The sequence below is a fragment of the Aythya ferina genome (genome assembly GCF_964211825.1).
Source record: "Aythya ferina genome assembly, chromosome: 1".
Lineage (NCBI taxonomy): Eukaryota > Metazoa > Chordata > Aves > Anseriformes > Anatidae > Aythya > Aythya ferina.
In genome coordinates, this window is record NC_140296.1 from 99929040 (window position 1) to 99951449 (window position 22410).

Genomic DNA, 22410 nt, shown 5'->3' on the forward strand with positions numbered 1-22410 from the left:
CTTCTTAATTTGTCAGATTAATTGCTTTCTGATACAGAAAGAATAATTATGTATAGCACATGTCAAAGTATATTTAAAAATACATATATATGACCTAATAAATGTTAGTTATGGATGAACAGCTGAGATCATTCTGAAATAGGCCAAATAGTGCGTGCCTACCCCTGCAACAGCAAGTGAGTGCCCAGGAGTCGTTTGGTACAAATTTACCTTTTTGTCTGAGCCTGAGGTCTGGGAGTGGCAGTCCTGGTGATGAGCTGGTGTCCTGCTCTCCCTTAAGAGCACACCCCAGTACCTCAGGTTCAGCCTGGGCTGCATGAGGTGACGCTTCTGGGGACCAGTGTTCCCCTAGACTGGCTTCAGTGCCTTTAAGCACTCATGGCTGGAAGGACACTGGGACAGGTGATTTGCACCAACAGCCTCAGCATACATTTACAGTTCTAGGTAGAGATTCAACTTAGGATAAAATAAATAAATAAATAAAATAAAATAACAAATATCTTTCCCTCAAATGTTGTGTTAAAACATGTAATACATATCTGTACTTTTTGCTTTGTTATGAACCAAAATCCTGATACGGTAGGTTTTTTACACACAGTTGTCTCTTCTGTTCAAGGCTGTCAGTGAAGAATGAATTGATATTTTATAAAGATACCAATCCTCTTTTTAGGAAACATGGTATTGCAAACAAAATAATTGAGTATTCCTTAGAGGGTGGTGTTGCTAGTGAAATGCAGTACAGTAATTTTTGATTAGTTACTTAAGTTCATATGCCAAAAGTAAACAGCTCCTTTTAGTAGGTAATACTGCTGTACAATCCCTGAAGAATTACTAGATTGTTTATTAATGTTCAGCAACCAACTTAATCTGTTCATAGAAATATTACCTGCATAAGGAACTGTTCACTTCGTGGAAAAAAACAACAACTTCATGTTACTATATTTTACATAGTATCTTAAAATATAATGTATAAAGGTTATTTTATTTTTATTTATTAAAATCAGGTGTTAGAAGACAGAAACAGCTCTCACTTGTTTGTCTGTAAATAGCAACAGTTCTGTTACAGAGATCTTAAATTGCAACACTTCTCTTAAGATTGTTTTTATAACACTAAAACCACACAAAAAGTGAAAAGAAAGATTCAAATATGTATGTATTGATTAGAAAGATATTTGAAAGTGCTTGAAAGTAAGGGTGAGCAGACTGATATGGAAGCTATATGTAAGTGAAGTGGAAAAGACAAGGAAAAAGAAATAGAGAATGGAATATGGAAAAATCAAGTCTTATTTTATACCTGGAAAAAGGGAGATTCTTACCTTCTCTTGATTTTGCCAGAGATGGTAATTATGTAAGTACAGATTAACTAGCTGGCACTGTTTTTCTACTAGTCAATACTACTGGAATCAGAAGTGTTGTTGGCTGATTATAATTGCAAGCATTTCATTAAGCCAAATACAGAGATGCAAAGGCATTTGTTGAGAGACATCCTGGGAGCAATCACAAAAGTTGTTGTCTAGGTTTTATTTGTTTCTGTTTTATTCTTCATCGAGTTCCTTTGTGAATAAAAATAAATAAATCCAGGAGCAATATTAAATCTGTTTATGGCTCTGATGGATTATTAGCAAGAGAAATAAAATTTATCTTCATTCAGATCGTCACCAGGCTCCGAATGACTTATGAGATAACATAGCGCCCTAATCTGTCTGCTGAAGTTAATTCATAACTGTATGTATGATTTCTGATAGAGGAGGAGAGTAAATCCCCTTCACTTCTGAAAAGAACATTGCTTACAGGAAGGAAGGGAAAAAGGGAGAGGCTGAATAGAACCTAAACTGAGACACTGAAGATCCTTTAATAATAAAAGGGTTGGCAGCTCATTTATCAAATGACAAATTTAAACAATGTTTTTTGTCCTTAAAAGACATTACAGTATTGGTTTGGGGGGATAAAAGAGAAAATAAAGAAGGAATTGATTGGTTAGTCTATCCCTAGTTGTTATGATTATGTGAGTAATTACCAAATGCCCTTTCCCTCTCCTTCATCTGTGGTACTGAAATAATGTAATAATAGTAGTGTGATGTAATGTTGATTAAAAAAAAATAAATCAAAACACACACAAAAAGCATCATTTTTCAATCACCAGAGTATGTTAAATTCACAGATACTATAAAATTAGTATAGATCGAAATAGAGCTGATAGTTTCACTGAATGTATTTTTTCTTGCTATTGAGTTGATTCCTGTAGTCATTCATGGGTTTTATTTCTCCCTGAGGTGATGTTTTTCAAACCTTGCCATTTACCTAACTAATCATTCTGTTCGCGTTTGCTAGTAAATGCAACTATATTGAAAACAGGCATATGAGACTACTGACCCATAACCATCTCTGCTGCCCTTTTTAAACCTTTCATTTTCCAATTAGGCTATCCTAATCATCCTTGCATTTCTTCTTAAGTTGCTGTGCACAGCTGAAGTCAAGGATGGAGTGGTCCAATGGCTGACTGTAGGTTTGATTATCCACTGGATTTTCTTATGCCCAAGAAATTCATGAGCTCAAATGGCATCCCTGATTATATTTACAGACATAGCCTGGGTACTTCTTAGTGTTCACTGATATTCCTCTATTCACTGTGTTTCCTGCATAATGCAGGAAAGAATGAGATGGAAAAGATTTTTAATAACGTGTAATAAGTTGACATACTCCTGCTTTCAATAGGAGATCATTTATTTGTATGATTGTTTTGCACAAATCCAAATAAAACGCCTTTGGTAAAATGAAATAAATTAGCAAATGTGTTGAATTACAAGCTATACATCATAATATCTTCTCAAAATCTCCTCCAAGAGTTGTATTTTCATCTAATGCAAATAAAACCATGTGTATATCATCACAATTTTTTGTAGTAGATTTCTTTATGTGAAACAATATAGCTGAGAAAAAGTAATAATAATTGAGATAACCAAAACAAATGTGCAGGTTTAAAATATTTGCAGTTCTGAATGTTGTTTATGTATACATAATTACATAAGAGTTCTTTGTTTATTATTTTTATTTTAAGATTAAAAACTCCTGGTGCTGAGAAGGTAAAATGAAATTGCTAATCAGCTCAATGTTGTTTTTATCATGTACCAAGTGCTGTTCTTCATTTATGTTCTTTAACTGCCTTTTGGTCTGTTTTGGTCTGCATCCATACAGAGATTTGTACCTTTAGACTGGCTTTCTGCCTTTTGCTAATACAATTAATGGTTTTTAAAATCTAGGTTAAGTTTATGCTTAGAATAGAAGTCTATAGAGCATGTTTAAAATAGCAGTGTCTAAACACAGCCTTGTAGTTCACAGAAAACTGTACAAATGCCATGTTTTTAGACTGGTCCAATTGTACATTATCATCATTTCTTTTCTGTACTTCAACCTTTGTGTGCTTGCTAAAAGAGAGATACTGAACTCAGAAGAAAGGTCCTTTTTTAATATAATTTCACAGCTACTCTGGAAATTAAACTTTTGCGCACACACGCACACACACACACACAAATGCATTTGTGGGGGGGGTTGTTTTTGTTTTCCAATGTTTACTAGGCTTATTTCTTCAGTCCTTCTATAGGAAGAATCAAACTGAAGACAACTGCCTTTTTTGTAAGGAAAAAGAAAAAGCTAATATTTTTGTTTTGTTTGTTTGTTTGTTTTTGTACAGCTTTAGGATGAGCAGATATCAGCTTTAGTTTTATGCTTTTCTGGGAACACCATTGAAGAAAGAATATGCAGTTGTTATCAGAAAATACAGATTGCTAACACTGAGGTGGTTTTGTATTTGTGCAAATGAAGAGTATTAGAGCTGGCACTACTTTATCAGAATTCATAAAATAGGATTGTCATTTTAACCAGTATGAGTGGACATGAGCTGATTACCTGGAATGTGTTTAACAGCATTTAAATTCTATTTTGTCAAGAGCTGTGAGACCTTGTTTTGGATTATAGGGACAGCTGTATACTGACTTGGTGGTGTTCTTGAAAATATTCCATTAATACTGCAACCAGAATTATACAGAGAAAGCTAAGATCTAGGAACTTGTGGCACCTTCTTTATGCACTTAAAGTGGAACTCTTGCAAAGTAGAACACCAAGGTTTCTACCTCACAGAAGTTCTAGTTTGCTTAGTAAATTGTTATAATATCCGATACGCCATGTGTCTTTAATATAAGAAGAATCAGTAATAAAAATAAAAGTTTTTTTTTTCTTAGTATGTGTGACTTCTTACAGGGAAGTGCACTTTCTGCCAAAGAATTGAGAAGCACTCTGAAATGCTAGTGTAACAAAGACTTGCACATTTTCTAACAACCTCTTCTCTATCTGCTTAAGCCAAAACCAACCCTACTCAACTGTTGTTTCTCTCAAACTTCAGTCTTAAAACCGAAGATGTGTTGCGGCTGCAGGCAGAGATGATGAGGCTGCTGATTAGTCTCATCTGAGGTTAAGCTAATTGAACAGATATAAGAAGCTGCTGGCATGAAATATCTCTATATGTGACAGATACCTGTGAGAAGCTGACAAAAGTTACAAATAGTGCCATGAGGAACTGCTGAATTTCTAAAGTGGCTGAGGAGGAATTGTGACAGACTTGGCAGAAAACTGATGGGAAGTCTTGGGACCCTTTGCAGTTACACAGTCTTGCAGGGACAACAGCACTCAGGAAACCTGATCAGTGATACTATTTTAGACTGAGAGTGCCTGCATAACAGTGTCAGAAATAAACAAAGTTGGACATGAATGTAGCAGAACCTAGTACTATGCAGAAAAAGTAATTGGGGTTGGGGTTGTTTATCTGGAAAGATAAGGATAGCAAAAGGAAAGAGCTTGGAAGGACAATAGGGGGCAAATAAAAGGAGTATTAAATCCTGTGATTGGTGCTCTTCAGAGGTCCCCATTGATCAGTCCTACATCTAATCACTTCAGTTTGGAGCAGGACAATTAACCTGCTATTTCTGTCATACTCATGTCTACCTTTCCTCTGTGCTCAGGACAGGTCAGGCAAATCTTTGCTTGTATCAGTGTTTTGAGGGAGTCCTGTGAGTGCTCTTTCTAACAAGGACAGTAGAGGTGGCAGCTGACATCTTCCATTCCCAACCTCTTTTAAGATGATATCTTCTAATGATTAAATCTGTGTATCTATTTGAGATGAAATCTTCTAAATCTGCCTGTTTGACTCTAGCTTGTATTTTATCTGTATCTGTATTTTCTCTATGTATTCTGTGCATTCTATCCAATATTCTATGTATTGGAATTGTTTAGATTCCTTTATTTGGCTTAATTATTTAATTAGCAATTCCTTTTTCTTTTGCAGTGTCTCTGGAACTGTTTACTAAGAATTTATTCTCCAAAAACAACACTAAGATAACATTTCACTTGCAGCTGAAATAGCTGGATTTGAAACTGATCTTCTCTGAACAGATTTCCAAACTGGTTTGAAATGACAAACATTACACAACATGTGCTGTTTGACAGAAAGAATGATCTTGTCTTCACTTTCACTATACTTTCTAACTGAAAAAATAAGGACTTCACAACATTTTTACATGTTGTATTTTTGTATTAGTAGTAGGCTGAGAACACAGCCTACTGTGTTCAAATAGGCTCTCTGCAGGTAAATTGTCTACTTATTTCTTCTTGCTGATGGGAAATTTTTGAAATAATTGCATTGAATAAAAAGTTAAAAGGTAGATGTACTGCTATAGAATCAGAGAATGGTTGAGGTGGGAAGGGACCTCTGGAGGTCGTCTCGTCCAACCCCCTGCTTAAGCGTAGCCACTTAGAGCAGGTTGCTCAGGACCGTGTTCAGGCGGCTTTTAAATATCTGTATGGTGGGAGACTCCACTCTCTGAGCACCCTGCTCTGGTGCTCTGGCACCTTCATAGTGGAAAAGTGTATCTTGATGTTCAGAAAACACTTTTGTTTCAATTTGTGCCAGTTGCTTCCTGCCCTGTCACATCACTGGACACCACTGAGAAGAGCTTGTCTCCATCTTCTTTACAACCTCCCTTCAGGAATTTGTATGCATTGGTGAGATCCCCCTTGAGTCTTCTATTCTCTAAGCTAAACAGTCCCAGCTTTCTCAGCCTTTTCTCTTAGGCAAGATGCTCTGATCTCTTAATCATTGTCATGGCCCTCTGCTGGACTCTTCCATTTGTCCATGTTGTTCTTGAACTGGACACAATATTCCAGGTTGTGACCTCACCAGTGCTGAGTAGAGGTGAAGGGTCATCTCCCTTGACCTGCTGGCAACGTTCCTTTTAATGCAACCCAGAACATCATTAGCCTTCTTTGCTGCAAGGGCACATTGCTGGTGCATGTTCAACTTGATGGCCACCAGGATGCCCAGTTCTTTTTCTGCAAAGCTTCTTACCATCTGGGTGTCCCACAATATATACTGGTGCATGTTTTTTTTCTTCTCCAAGTTCAGGACTGTGTATTTCCTTTTGTTGAACTTCATGAGGTTCTTGTCAGCCCATTTCTCCAGCCTGTTGAGCTCTCTCTGAATGACAGCACACCCCTCTATCATATCAGCCCTTCCTCCCTGTTCTGTGTCATCTGCAAACTTGCTGAGGGAATGCTCTGCCTCATCATCCAGATCAATAATGGAGATGTTGAACAGCACTGGGCCCAGTGTTCACCCCTGGGGTGCACAGCTAATTACTGGCCTTCATCAAGACTTGGTGCCACCTTTTGGGCCTCTGAGCCTGGCTGCTCAGCTAGTTTTCAGTCTACTTCACTATCTGTTCATCAAGCTCACATCAATAGCTTCTCTGTGAGGATCTTACAGGAGACAGTGTTGAAAGCCTTACCTGTTATCCAAGTAGACAATATCCAGTGTTCTCTTGTCATCTACCAGGCAAGTCACCTCACCGTCGAAGATTATCAAGTTGGTCAAGCATAACTTCCACTTGGTGAATCCGTACTGACTATTCCTGATGATTTTATTGTCCTTCATATGCCTGGAAATAGTTCCCAGGATTAGCTGCTCAGTCACCTTCCCAGTCATCAGGGTGAGGCTGAACAGCAGTTAGTTCCCTGGGTGTTCCTTCTTGCCCTTCCTGAACATAGGAGTGGCATTTGCTTTCCTTCAGTCTCAGGGACTTTCCCCAGTTACCATGATTATTCAAAGACTATTGGGACCATCTTTGCAGTGACATCTGCCAGCCAGCTCAGTATTTGTGCATGCATCCCATCAGGCCCCACAGGCTTGTGTGTGTGCAATTTACTTAAATATTGCGTCACGATTTCACCAAAGGTACATCTTCCTTGCTCCAGTCTTTCTTCCTGCTACTTGGGATTCCTGAAGGCTGATCTTGCTTGTAAAGGCTGAGATGAAGGTGACATTCATGACCTCACCCTTTTCCATCTCCATTGTCACTATAGCCCCTGCCCGTTCCATCGCAGGCCATATGTTTTCTAGTCCTTTTTTTTCACTTACGTACTTATACCTTTCTTTTGGCTTTGGCTTTGGCTTTCCTAACCTCATGTCTGCATGCCGGGATAGTGTCTCTATATTCCTCCTGGGTCCTTGCTTCCACCCTCTGTATGTTTCCTTTTTTCTGTTTAAGTTTGGCCAGGAGCATCTTGTTCAACTACTCAGGCCTCCTCATCTTTTTTATGATACCCTACTCATTGGGATGGACCACTCAATTTTGGAAGAGGTGATCCCTGAACCAGATTTCCTGGGCCCCTCTTCCCTCCAGGGCGTTACTCCATGGGGACTCTTCCAAGCAAATCCTTAAAGAGGCCAAAGTCTGCTCTTCTGAAGTTCAGTTTTATGATCTTGTTTTTTCCTTGCTCCCTTTCAGCGTCCTGAACTTCAGCATCTTGTGGTCACTGCAGCCTTTGACCTTTATATCCCCAGTGATTCTCTCCTTGTTGCTGAGTATGATGTCCAGCAGAACATTTCTCCTCTCTGTCCTCTCTGTCACAAGGGTCAGGAAGCTGTCAATGCTCTGCAGAAACCTCCTGCATTGCTCGTGCCCTGCTATGATTTTGTTGTTGTTGTTGTTATTTTGTTTTGTTTTATTAATTTGAATCAAAGAGATGAGTAAATGATGATTCTATTAAATAACATTCTAGGAAATGGTTATATATTGATAGAAATCTGTTACTGAAAAGACCTGTTACTTCTTTTGACAAATCTGTCACACAGGTTAATATATGCTGTTTTAAAGGGTGCTGCTAATCCAGCATACAAAGAATGAAGCTGCAGTAGTTTCCACAGTACATTTTGTAAGCTGTTGAATATTATTTGAAATTTAGGGGGTTGGGATGGGAGTTATACTGATTTTCTGATTTTCTATATATGTGTCAAGTCACAGGATCTAAAGGAAAAAACAGATTGCATTTTATTTATTTCTAAACTTTATACATGTAAGCCCAAAGAGTAATGATTTTGCTGAATGCCTTTTTGCTTTAATTTCTGAAGTAGAATCATGGGATTAAGTCTAGCAAACCTTGATTATCTTAGAAGTGATGCGAACCCTTTCATCTCAGTTATTTTTTTTCTGACAAGGTTGTCAGAAAAAATGTTGTTTCAAGAGCCATGTCATGAACACTTGGAGGGACCTTTTTGTGTGTTTTTTAATTTGAAGTCTTTGAAGTAGACTTACATACCTTTTCTTTCAAACTCTTTATTTTAGAAGGCTATAGTTCCTTGTAAATTTAATCATTGGATTTTAGTGCAAGAAAGATTGGCAACTGCAGGTTAGACTCTAGTCTTTATTTCAGCTGGACCTGGGAAATGAAGATTGATTTTCCTGGTGTGCATGAGGCAATGGTTACTGCTGGGAGTTACTTATTCAATTAGAGATGGAGTTAGTCATGAAAATCAGGACTATTTATGTTGGTTTCTAGGGACACACCTCTCTACAGCAGGAAGAGTGTTACAGGCTTTCTGCATATCCTTCCTTTCCACTTTTCCATTACCTAGGGTACTCGGTAAGCAAAAGTTTCTGCACCTGTGTGAAGAGAAAGAAAGAGAAAGAGAGAGAGAGAGCCTGTGATTTTAAGAATAGTCTAGAGATCGTTGGTCCTACAAATAAAAGACATAAATATTTGTAGCTTAATACAAATACACATAATACACATACTTAATACACATAAATATTTGTAGCTTTCTTCACATGCATTTACTGTACAGCTGCATTTATGTCATCTTGATATAGAAAAGTTGTGAGGAGTGGTTTGCTTACTGTTAAAAGGATGCAAATAATAATAAAATGCCATTTGAAAATGTTAATGGATCGATGTTATTAAACTATGATTCTTTTGTAAAAATTTGTGAGAATAAAATAATGAGAATACAAAAAGTCAATGAGGCAGAGAATAATGTACCAGTGTATATGTTTCAGAAAGTATACCTATTGAAACACTGGTATATTAGCATTTAGACAAGTTTAGACAAGGAATAAGAAAGCTAATTCTTTGTTGTTATTGTTATCTTTGTCAAATTGGAGGGAGTTGTATAGTAAGTACTATGTAGGCAGTATCCCTGGTTGTCACAGTCTACCCAAACCCCAGTTCTCTAAGTTTAAACTCAACCTCACCCTTGAGGTCTAAAAGCAGTGCATGTTTTGGAGCAAAGAACGCTTATCTCTTTTAACTAGTCTTTCTTTTTTATACTGAGAAGCAGCCTGATTGCCTGTCCTGTTTCAGTTGCAATTTGGAGACTGAAAAGAAATGCCTAATCTCTACCTAGCCTCTGTTGAGGCTAGTTTAATGCAGAAATGATGTTAAATCCTTCAAAGTACATTGGATTCAGTGCAAAGTTAACCACTTTCATTTCAGAACTCCAGGTGATTGGTGGTAAGGGGAAGCAGAGCAGACAAATTTCAGAATGTGCTGGCAATGTGAGTACTATTTCAACCTGAAGAAATTTAATCTTTTGTCTCCTGTTTCCCAGTCACAGCTTTAAGCCCAGACAGCTAGATGAATACTGGCAACAGGATGTTTGCACATGCAGTTCAAGCAGGACTATATTACAGCCAAGAGTCATATAGGTGGCTAAATAAAAGAGGAGTCTGCTTCTTTTTTGAGTGGTGTTTGTACATTCTGTATAATTTTTATTCAGTGAAAAAAAAAAGCTTAAGTGGTCTTTTGAACAGGAACAGGGGCACTTCTCCTATTTTGTTGTCTCCTTCCCTGTCTAAAGTAATAGAAGTATCTTCATTACATATTACATTAAAAAGAATAGACACTCATTTAGACTAAAAATTTAGGAACACAGACAAGACCTTAAAAGGGTGCATATGGAAGTGGGGAGTGTTCCATTTGCGTAGGGCAGTTGAGTTGCTTCATCTGTTGAATAATAAGAAGTTGCAATTTTATTTTAACAATTTTATAATAAGTTGCACAACTGTGTAGCGTCTCATATATTAATCAGATACAGAAATTATTAAGGAACACTACACTGTTTTAAGAGTAGTCCTAAGAGAATTATCTGTGTATTGTATATTATGGTAATGGAATAAAAACTGTATTTCTGAGACTGTATTCTGTTAGATGCCATTAGTAGAACTATTGTTGTCTACCAAAGAAATAAAGACTAAGTCTCATTTGGAGTACCTTATTTATTCAGTATAGCAATTTAAAATGACAAATTGAAGCTTAAATGATAGTTTGAAAAATAAAGCCTACAAAGAAGGCTACAAGTGCAGAACTATATACAGCCATCATAAAAAAAAATGTAAGTGAGAAATAAAATTGATGGTATAGAGAAACAGGAATATTTATACACTGGACAAGGCCCAGCAATTGTTAGATAGTAGGAGAAGAAAATGTAGACAGTTCTGGAGAGAAAGAGAGAAGATGCTAACAGAAATATATGAAAAAGTCTGTAGAAAGAACCAAGCATATTCTACAGCTGTATTTAACAGAGGATGCTGTGTTGAGACAACCACCACCAACGACTGATAAATAAACAGGGAGACATTATTTTACTCAGTTTCATTAATGGTTTTATTATCAGTATAACTGTACTATTCAAGTAATGCTGCAACATAAGTCTAGATGCTTATTTTGTGGTGTCCTATCAAATATGTTGTATCTATTTCTAAATGGTTTATTAAATAAAAAAATAAGAATGTATATGGTTCTTAAGATACAGCTCTTTCCACTGATTATACCGATTGTCAGTGTCACTTTGAGGATGGTTAAAAGGTTCAGGATAACTACAATGTAGATGCCAAAGGCTCTCTTTGTCAGGGGGGAACTGAAGATTTCTCAAAATTTTGCAGTCACTCATTTATGCCTTACTGATTTTTGAAACAATGTTAAGTAAACTAGAGTGTTGACATCATCTAGTGTCAGAGAAAATTTATTATTTAGTAAATACCATGTAGTAAATACCATTTAGTAAACACGATGCTTTTTAAGTTTTCTGATGATTTGTAGGATTTCTGTTTTCTGTGATAACCGCCTTCAGCTGTCAACCTGTTAATTTATGTAAACACATTAAAAAAAAGCATATTAATTGGTGCATTTCATTTCAAAGTGTTTTTGAATGCTCTGTTTTGGTTCATGTTATCATGTAGATTATGTAGATTAAATTGATTAGAAGGCTTTTTTTTTTTTTATTCTCCTTTGAGACATAATAGATAGGGTGCTGAATATCATTTACCCTAAGAAATACTTAGTCCTTTACTTAGTTGTGATTTTGCAAGCTAAGGAAGAGTGATCTATGGTAAAAGACTACAGATTAAGCAAACAGGGCACAAGAGACATTTCTGGGAATCCTGTGTGCTCTTTCAGAGTCAACATTTGGCTACCAGAATTAGCTGTCCCCAAAATGAGGTATTATCTTCAGTGACCTTATTGCACTTCGGGGTATAAAAAGATCTGGGAAAGGGTATATAAAAGCAAGTGCTTTAATGATGGCAAATCCAGGGAGAAAATACACACACACAGATAAACAGATAAATCCAGAAATTGCAAATTTTTCATGTATTTCAATGTAGATACTAAATGAATTTCGATGTCTGAAGAGCATTTTTATGGATTTGCCTGGCCAGAACGTTAACCAAATATAATTTATGTGTTATTTATCTCTATACTTGTACAGCAATACTCTCTCCCATAATGTTTTTCTACATGAAGTTCTTTAAAGATCAAGACATAACAGAGAGAAGATATTTAGTGAAAGAAATGGCTATGATATAAATATAAAGTTTAAGTGCAATCATACAAAGAATAGAAAAACATGTCCCTAGTTGTATCTAACAAACAGTAGGGTGGATTCATTTATCAGATAGTAAAACAGAAAAGAAATTTTCCTAGCCTGGAGGAGCGTCAAAAGAATTAATTGTTGATCACAGGAAAGTCCAGGGTATGTTTTCCAAACAGTAAGGATGGTGATGAAATTATGTATGATGTATATATAGATGAGCTTTCGTATTTTTTATGTCTGCTCCAGATAGTAAGTTGCAAGTGGATGAAAAGTAGTTTTAAAAATAAGCAGAAATCAAGTTTTTATAAAGGGAGAGAATCTGTAACTCTTGCTTGCCAGAAATTTGCAAGAAAAAACAAACAAACAAACAAACAAACAACAACAACAAAAACTCTGCTTTCCATAATGGAATTCCATACACTCTACTTCATCCCATGGATATTCAGACATACACCAAGATGTATATTTCAGTTATGTAAATGTCTAGTAAGCCCCTGTTAAGTGATTGATGTTTTCTGCCCTTATAAATTAAGTTACTCCTAAAAAGCCTTACATTTAATTGAAGTATTCAATCTAGTAGTAATGCAAATTTATAAGCTATGTAATCTGTGAAATAAGGATTGGTGAACTAAGGCTATTCACAGGAAATCCTGTCAGAAAATCAGGGAAATAATGAAAAAGCAAATCAGGACAAGCAAGTCTATTAACAAATTTGAATGAGTAGTCCAATGGAAGACTTTATTAAGAAGGACTGAAATAAATGCAGTTCCAATAAAAAATGTTTTTAACATTAGTATGTACCAAAAGTCCTTTGCATAAATATTTGGGAAAAATGCACCACTCCAGCCTACAAACGGATTCTATAGCCACTAATTTCTGGGGATGTAGAAACGTAATATTCCAGGCAAGAATCTGATACTTTGTCTGGATTTGTGAAACCAGTTCCCCCTCCAGTGTCCGTGGAATTGTCGAGAAAATCATTCAAAGGACAAGGGTCTTTTGCTGTTGTTTGTTTTGTTTTGTCTGGCTTTTCATGTCTGCAGCACAAAATTTCTTTAAGGAACTTTGCTGGAAGGGTGTACATATGACTGTATATATCTGTTTATCTTATCTAGATAAGGCAACAAACTTTAAAGGAGGTAAACAGTGAAGAATACTACTCTTCCTGATTTTTCTGCTTGGCTGGTCTTAAATTTCTCTGTTTGTTTGTTTGTTTTTGTTTTGTTTTGTTTTGTTTTGTTTTTTCCCCCTATGGTAAGCATGGGGATGGAGAAGGAGTAAACAAAAATCAGATTTCTGTGAAAAATTCTGCTGGGTCTATGCAATAGTGGACATCTACGGTTAAGTAACTTAAGAAGAACTTTATTGTTGCAGTAATAGCCATGACATCTTTCAGAATGTACAACCTAGAGAAGAGAGTGGAGGGTTTGGGTTTCAATTAACTACTGATGTGTTAAGCTACTTACATGTATAACTGTAAACTTACTTCTAGAAAGGTAATTTATGTTGTGTTATTATTATTATTAATGTTATTAAGATTACATGGTTCTGTTTTAAAAATTAAAATAGACATCTTGAAATCTTCTACAAGATAAATATATTTATGAATGTGAGACCATTTATTTGGGATCCCAGGATATCAAGTCACTTTGAACATATCTCCTCTGAATTCCTAGCACTTACGCTTTTGTTAGCTTACATTAAGTTTATTAAAGAGTTGGATGAAGAACTGGAAAAATAGTTTTAGAAGTGAATTGAATTTGACATATTTTAGCAAATATTGGCAATTTCCAACAAAGTGCTTTGGAATGGTTTTGAAGTCTCAGCTCTGGACTGTACCATGTAACGCTGTATAAACCAAGAGCTAAAGACAGCATAATTGAAAATGCGAGGCTTGGAATTAAACAAATTGAAGAATTCCAGTGGAAATATATTGTGCCCTGTGTTGTCTGTTGGATTCACCGTCAGACTTTGTGCAACATGCACTTTGTGTTTTAAAGCTTTTAAAATATTTAATGGTTATGTTTTCCATTTATTAAAATTTAAGATATTGTAAAAATGTTGCAGAAATGTCTTAATTGTTTGGTAATTTAAGCTAGAGTTTGTTTTATGAAATTCTTTGTACAGAAAAGTTGCTAGTCTTGTCTAAAATGCAAGTGTATGAATCACTGTGATGTGTATGTCACTGCTTGTCATAATTTTGACTCCTAAATTGCAAATTATTGCAAAAAAAGATTTAAAAGGTCAAGAGGCATTAAAGTAGAACATGTTTCCTTAAGAAAAAAATGATTTTGTTATTCATATACATTAGGAACAGAGATGATTATGAATAATAATTTTCCATTTCTGTTTTGTCTCTCTCTTTTTTTTTTTTTTTTTTTTTTCAATGAACTGGCTTCGTTCATCTTTCATTGAATTGATTGAATTGCAATATGGTTGATAATGTCCTGATTGTTACTGCAAATAGGTAAGTTAAAGTTGTTTTTTTTTTTTTTAATTTATTTATAATATAGATAATTATAATATGGTTATTGTAGTTTATGTGCAAAATTAGTATTTTCTAATTCAATATGCTCTTTTTTATTATATTACAAAGAAAGTAATATGTGGTAGCAAAACACAGTGCTGATTTGAGTTTACAGACTATCTTAGAATTAGCGTACAAATCTCCCAGAACCTTTTTGTTAAGACTTTATTTCATAATTTCCTCTACTTTACTGCCCAAATTTATTTTCAGACAAGCTTTTCTACTCTTCTTATTTTTAGAAAAGATGAGCATGGATGTTGAAAGCTTTTGGGTTTTGGCACCAAATGCGTTTGACATATATTTAACAGATACAAATTCTCTAGAAATTGATTGCTACATTTTAAAAAGAAGTGCAAATGAGCTTAAAAATTACTGTGGTTGTTCACTGCTACTGCTTGTACTGGCTGCGTACAAGACCGTAAAGTGAGAGGTGGCAAGGCTGTCACCAAGTTTTGAAAATGCAGTGTTTATAGAAGGGCTTTCTGATATATGAGAGGAAGTCTTGCCAGTGCTTAAAAGTAGAAGCTTTACTTCTAAAATAAAGCGAGCATTGGGATTTAAAGAGTGTTGCAAGTACGGGAAGTACAGGTTAGTTATTTTCACAATTGACCTACTAATAGGTTTATTTGTTATGATTTGTTTACACAGTGTTTGGAGTTGTTACTAGGAAAAACTGAATTGGATTTAAATCAGGTCCTATTCCTCAAAAAAAAGAGTTCAACATTTTTCTTACAGTTTATCTCTTCTTTAAGACACTTATTGTTGATGGATTGGGGACAAAAAAAAAAAAAAAAAAAAAAAAGTTCAGTAAATGAGATGAACTCTAATACTAAACAGTGAATCAGAACTCTTGTAATACTAAATAACGCATCACCTTCAAATAATTCTTGATGGGACATTTTTTTTTCCCTTTACAGCAAGAAAAATGATGCCAAATAATTACTTAAGAATACATTATGACTTCCTCTTTTCTTTTTTCTTAATTAATGAATTACTCCCTGGCAAATAGATTATGTTGCAGGTTATTATATAGTACATGTCAGTCAGATTGTCTCTTTCACTTCTGAAAGGCTGTGTTAGTGGAATTCTGGTGACAAAAAGAAACATTAGCATGCTTATCAAATCAATGACTCAGTATTCAAGGTCTAAGCTTTTCAAAGATTGAAACAGTGTCTTCTGTTATCAATTTATTAGGGCTCACCATAGACGGTCAAAAAATTGTCATAAAACCAGGTAAGGAAGGCAAAAGCATTCAGATTGTTAGGCCAGAGAATTTATTACCTATCTTTACAAGTCTAAATCAGAGGAAAGTGTACTAAAATACTGCTCTAAAAAGTGTACTAAAATACTCTATACTGCTTTCTCTTGTGATGAGTATTTCTAACCAAAATACTTTTTATTTTTTTAAAGCAGTATACAAGAAATTTAAAAAAATCTAAGCACATATGGTGGGGTTCACTTGCTTGGTTTTAGACATATGTATTTCAGCTCCTGTGATCAAAAGTGTAGAGAAGCACTGTGAGAAACTCAGTTAATTTATTTTTCTAAAGTACGTGCCTTTCCTAGAATGTAAGGGATTTGTACTGATGAATCTATTCATTATAAGGACGAGGCATTAGATTCTTACTATTAGTGCCAAATAAAGTTGCTCTTTTAGAAGCCACAGGTAATATACACTATGTACCTTGAATTTTGTACCATTTATTCATACCATCAGCCTCTTCTCTGATCTAACTATAAGTGGGAGTTTCTCTGTCTCACATTGTAGACACCTGAGATCCTGTAGCCTTTGCCTGTACTTGTTGATTTGGCAGAAGTACACTATAAAATGCCAATTTCTAGGCATCTGTTTTAAAGTTAATTCTACAAGTTATTACTCAGAATATAGCAATTCAAGGACATCTGCACTAATTCATCATAAGAATCTGTTTATTTTTTTATTGATGTCTTAGTTCTTTCCAAAAAGATGCAGAATGATTAGTTATTTTTGAAACTAAATAGTGGCAGTCTGTACTTCGTGTGACATGACAGTACCTGTTAACAAAGTGGTTGCCCTTTCAACAAGAACACTGTACCAGTGGCCATTATGTTTTAATGATGGCAAATATGATGAAGGTAGTCTTGCTAAGATCCTACTATATGTATGTTTCAGTCAAGCTATTGGGGATAGTTGTTCTAATTAAAATTATTTATCGAAAAAAATACAATCTATTCAAATTATTGATTCCCATCTGTAATTTCCATTTGGAAAACAAAACAAAACAAAACATGGACTGCAGCTTTTTCTAAAAGATATACATTAGATACATTTTAGTTTGAGATTTTTAGAAGACTTAGTGAAATCAAAACTTTTCTACTTCAACCCCCCTCTTTGCCTGTTCTTTCTTACTAGTAAATCAATTTCTACAATCCTGCAATCTAAAGTATTCTTAAGATCTACTTCACCAGGTTTTGAGGTATTCCATTTTAAGAGTTTATCATAGCACTGATAGAATGTAGTGAAGCTAACAGAAGTTTTGGGTTTGGACAATAATTTGCCCATGTTTGAGAAATCACTCACTCATACCTGTAAATGTCCATCGTAAGCACCATCTCTGTATGACTCTACTCCCTCTACTAGGTCTGAATATGACAGTATGAAAATTCAAAGCCCAATCATCTTTCTTTTGTGTGTGATGTGAGCTTTTACATGTACATATTTGGGACATTTAAAAGATGCAAGAGATAGAAAGTGTAAGGTAATTTCAGCCATTTCTTCATTTCATTTCTGCATGTTTCATTAATCTAAAACATAGGGATTTACTTTTACTTAGTTTCTCTGTGTATACCAAGCCAGCTTTTAGGAACTTCATGTTACGTATTTGAACTTGAAATGTTTGGTTTACTCTTAAATGTCAAGGGTTCCTCTCTAGGACTGTGAAATAACTTAGCAAAATAAGGAGGGTTTAACAATTATGCAGTTCTGCTTTAAGACCAAAGTAATAAATATGTCTTGTGTGTTTTTTTGTTGTTGTTGGTGGTGGTGTTTGTTTTTTTAACTAACTAAAAGAATGGCTATTATTCATTTTACACAAGGGTAGGGATTTAAGTGCTGCATGAACTCACCATGGCATTTTCAGTGATAAGTAAGAAAATTAAATTCTTCACATTTCAGATCTGAAAGCCATGGAGGCAGTGAGATGGCAGTTCTGCAAAATACAAATTTATTTGTATACACAAAACTAAAAAAGGCTATTAGAGTTCATTCTGGATTATCTATTTTTAATATGTAATAATCCCATTAGCAACATAGTGTTTCCTGCGTCATACACAATGTAATGTAAGTGTAGCAGAAATGCCTGAGGCTTTCTGCTTCCAGAAATTTAATTTCATATGTAGCTCTAAAAGATTCATCCATCATAGTGACATTAAATCCAGACTACTTTTTCCTAAAGTTGAAGCCTCACTCCCTGTAATCTTCTAGATTGCCTGTTACTTGCATCCTAGTTACAAAACATAAAGCTGAAAGGGATGAAAGGAAGAGTAATTTCTTCTTATGAGCCAGCTACAAACTGAATAAAGAAACAGAGCAAAGCAAAAGAAAAATGAATTTTACCCTCTAGTCCCTTTGCCACATAATCCTGCTATAAGTTTCCAAAAATTTAATCTAAGTCTAGCTAAGCACACTTCCTTTATATTTCTGTTCCTTCTCCTCCTCTTCCCCTCTCTCACTTTTCTCTTTCCTCCCCCTCATCCCCCTTCGTATATTAAGCTCCTCCAAAAGCACATTCATGTCCGTCTCTTTGCTCTTCTTCCTTGATCATGTTTTTCAGGGCACAGGACTAATGGAAGAGGGTGGCCTCTGGAGGCTGGGCCTCCAGGCCGTTGCAGGTGTTTCAATCTGTGACCAGCCCTGTCCCACAGCCCCAGTGAGATGAACTAGCCTGAGGGTTAGCCACAGCCAGTCAGCCTCAGACAGATTTATAATAGACAATCTCTTCTTGTCATGTAGAATGAGGATTATTCCTCATTATGAAATATTTAGTAATGGAATGAGTCCATGAGACTCTTGAGGAGGAGGAGAATCTTTAAGAACCATTATCGGTGGGTGCTTTCTACTTAAAGCACCCTTTAAAGCGCCTTAAAGTGCCTGAGGGAACAGGTCCCTTGTTGACCCAAGGGAATGGCATGAGGCTGTGCCTCCAGCTTCCTCACGAGGGGAGTGGAGGGGCAGGCTGGGTGTTAGGGAAAGGTTCTGCACCCAGAGGGTGGTTGGGCACTGGGACAGGCTCCCCGAAGAAGTGGTCATGGCATTGAGCCTTCTGGAGTTCAAGAAGCATTTGGACAATGGTCTCAGACACATGGTCTGATTTTTGGGTAGTTCTGTGTGGAGCCAGGAGTTGGATTCAATGGTCCTTGTGGGTCCCTTCCAACTCAGGATATTCTATCATTCTATGAAGTACAGCTTCACCAGGTGTGCAGGCTTAGGTTTAGACTACTCTCTAGCTGGTCTCAAATTATTGGGTAACAAGTTAATATAATGGCAATTATGCAAAATGTAATTCTTGAGGAGTATTTTTTTTTCCCTTTGGAATCCTGTTGTTTTTATCCTCCTGGACAAGCATGTAACTGTTGTTTTGCAGGCACTGCAGCTTGTCTTTGTGTGTGAGAGAGTGAACAAGTGCAAGTTTAGACCAATCTATATAAGTCCAGACAAAATAAACTAAACAATGTAGGATTCGACTTTTTGGCAGGATGTACAGTTTTGGTCCTTATTTCATATTGTTATAAAATCATGCAAGTCTGCTGAAAGAGATTAAACTGCAGGAAATTGCATTCAACTGAAGAACTAAAGTAATGTAAATTAAGTTTTCAGATACATAAAAGTGATCCAATGGAATATGGTATGTTTTATTTACATTATGCATATGTTTAAATTCAGAAGAATTGAGCAGACATCTTGAAATATCCTTTAAACAGCACTAAAGACAAGAGCAAATATTTGCAAATATGAGCGAATTATGCAGCTATCAAACACAATTTTCTGTAATTAGCGGGTAAGCAGAAGTTGTTGACTTTGTAATTACATGACAATTCTAAAGGAAGTTCCCCTTTAATTTGTCTTAGTAAATACCTCCAATGCACTCAGAATTAAAATGCAACACTGTTTTATACTTCTACACATCAGCTGTAAGGCTAGCTAAGCTACAGGAAGAAAGATAAGCTGAGCAGGAGTAAAAAGTAGAATTTTCTGCCTTTGCGACGTTCATATATTACAAAAAGTTTTACTTAATTATCTGAAACTTTGTCCTGCCAGAACTGAAGCAGTGATTCATTGACTGTCTCTGAGATACTTAGCGCTAAGGGGAATAGATATTAAAGAAAGAAGAAAGGTAGTAATTGCAATTTGGAACTGGGGAGAAATGTAGATGCTTGCTAATGTCTGGAGGGAAATGAGTGAAGTGCAATGTAGAAAAATACATTGACCAGAAAAAAAGAATAAAGAAGAGAAAGAGAGAAAAACAGGAAATAAAAGGTACTTGTTTTCCAAGCTGTGGTATTTTGAAATAAATAAGAGGAAAGATAATTAAAAAAGAGGTATAAACAAAATTAGTGTTGCTCTGAGGGTAAACTATAAAACACAGAACATGCCTACAAGAAATGGATAAAGTGATTAAGGTGATTGATTTGGGGGGAGTTTTTCCTACATGAAATAGATGAAATAAAAACTGTCAGCTGGATGTAAAAATGTCTAGATTTTAGATATTTCAGAAAAGAGAGTTAGAGGTCACTGGGTCACTAGAATGACGTAATTTATCAGCAGAACCTGTGGGAGAATCTTTTGGGTCACTACAAAACAAACTGTGCAGAATACTAGGGAATATACTGAGACACATACACTTCTGGATATCTGAATATGCTTTCATATTTTTTCCTATGTGGTCAGAAACTCTCTTGGCAAGAAACAAATGCAGAATGTGGCCACTTCTCTGATTTTGATAGCTCTGCAACTGACAAATGAATTGTCCATCCTTGAACAAGCTAAGTTAGAAGAACTATAAATGACTAGTGAATCATTTTCTTCTACACTGAGAAACTGAGGGAATTAAAGAGGGAACAAGATAAAAGTAGAGTTGCTTGGTTAATAAAGTGTCAGCCAGTATCAGGAAAGAAAGTGGAGACCTGTAGTTTTACAAAAAGAAGCATCATGCAGCATTTCTTTCACAGTAAGGTGAGTGGGGGAAATGAACTGAGGAGTGAGCCAGTCATGGTATGCTTTACTTGAAGTAGACGTAAAGTAGGAGTAAAAGCTATCTTTGAGAAGACCTTAACTAAGCCATTGTGCACTATTTCTTCAATATAGGATCAAATAATTCTCTTTAAGAACAAAGATGTTTTTGCATCCAGAAGTTCAATTATGAGATCAAGATAAGCAATAGGTACAACTTTAGTTCTGCTCAGTAGTCATCTTACCACTGTCCACAACACCCATGTTGTTATCCCATGTGTGACTGCCCTTTTACAACTGTTACCTTAAAATCAGTCAGTAGATCATGCTGGCATTTACAGCATGATTCTTGAACTATTCTCGATATGTTTACAGTTTACTTTTTCTGTGATCATTATGGTTTTGATAGTATCTTCACTTGATGCACAGTGTTATAATGTTAATTTTTCTCTTAATGTTATGAGGGGAAATGTGTTACTCATTTGTAACAGGAAGGTGTGCTTGGGTTCAATTGCAAAAGGTAAATAAAACTAAAGACTTTAAAGGTTTCCAGAAGTAACACACATTATATACGTTCACCCCTGGAAATCTAATTTTAATTGTACTTTTATTTTACAGAAACTGTCATTGAAATGTATTTTATCTTAATAAAAGGATGTGTGGGGTAGCAACTGACCCAAAGATTTCCTAAATAGTACTAAAATAGAAAAAACAATCAATTCTCTCACCTTCTTACATCACTAGTCTTTCTCCCTGCTACTCTGTACTTTGCTTTTGGCAACAGAAGAAACAGGCAGATTTCTCCATGTTCCCAAGTCATCCATGCTGAGTTCCCATTCCCATTCCAATGGGAATTCTTACACTCAGGAATGTACTAAAGATGTTGAACATTGCCCCCAAATCCCAGAGTTGTTCCTGTTGTTCTGTGTTACTGGGTGACAGTTCGAAGCTGAGAGCTTTTTATAGATTACCTGTATAAAAATTTATTATATATGAATAAATGCTTTCTTATTTCTTTTCATTATGCTGAGTTGTATCTCCTTGATCTTCATAGTGTCTCCTGTTGCTGTCAGCAGTAACTGTTCTCAGAAATAAAAGTAACCTAAAAACAGGCCTCATTTATTAACATGTACATATAACAAATGCAAACTTCCATTTATTTAGTGTCCATGCCAAAAGTAGGTGGTTAATGATCACTGGCTGCAAGCGTCTGCAGAGCAAAATACTGTGCTGGATATGCCTAGAGCCAGTCCCAGTGGTTCTGCTCTATGTCAGAGTATCCAGTAGCCTCACTATCCTCACTAAGTATATTGCACTACTGCTGTTCTGTCCGTATTACACATTGCAGAAGTTTTGCATGGCAAAATATTTCCACACAATTTTCCCCTATTATTTTTTTTAGTAATAAATTCAGTCTCACTGTGAAAATTGGTTTAAGTTCTTAAATAGAAATCTGATATATCTGAATGCCTTTGTTTC

General features: G+C 35.7%; 1 protein-coding gene across 2 annotated transcripts in view; it reads left to right on the forward strand.

Annotated features, from left to right (window-relative positions):
- Window positions 1-22410, forward strand: part of NCAM2 (neural cell adhesion molecule 2) — a 285518-nt gene that overhangs the window by 81524 nt on the left and 181584 nt on the right. The window contains exon 1 of one of the 2 annotated variants that reach the window (XM_084530899.1): window positions 9855-9881. The exons of the other annotated variant lie outside the window; for it this stretch is intronic. Within the exon in view, the coding sequence (XP_084387025.1) occupies window positions 9869-9881 (13 nt within the window). The 5' untranslated portion in view covers window positions 9855-9868. Of the gene's footprint in view, window positions 1-9854; window positions 9882-22410 lie in introns of those variants that run through there. 2 annotated transcript variants of the gene reach the window in all.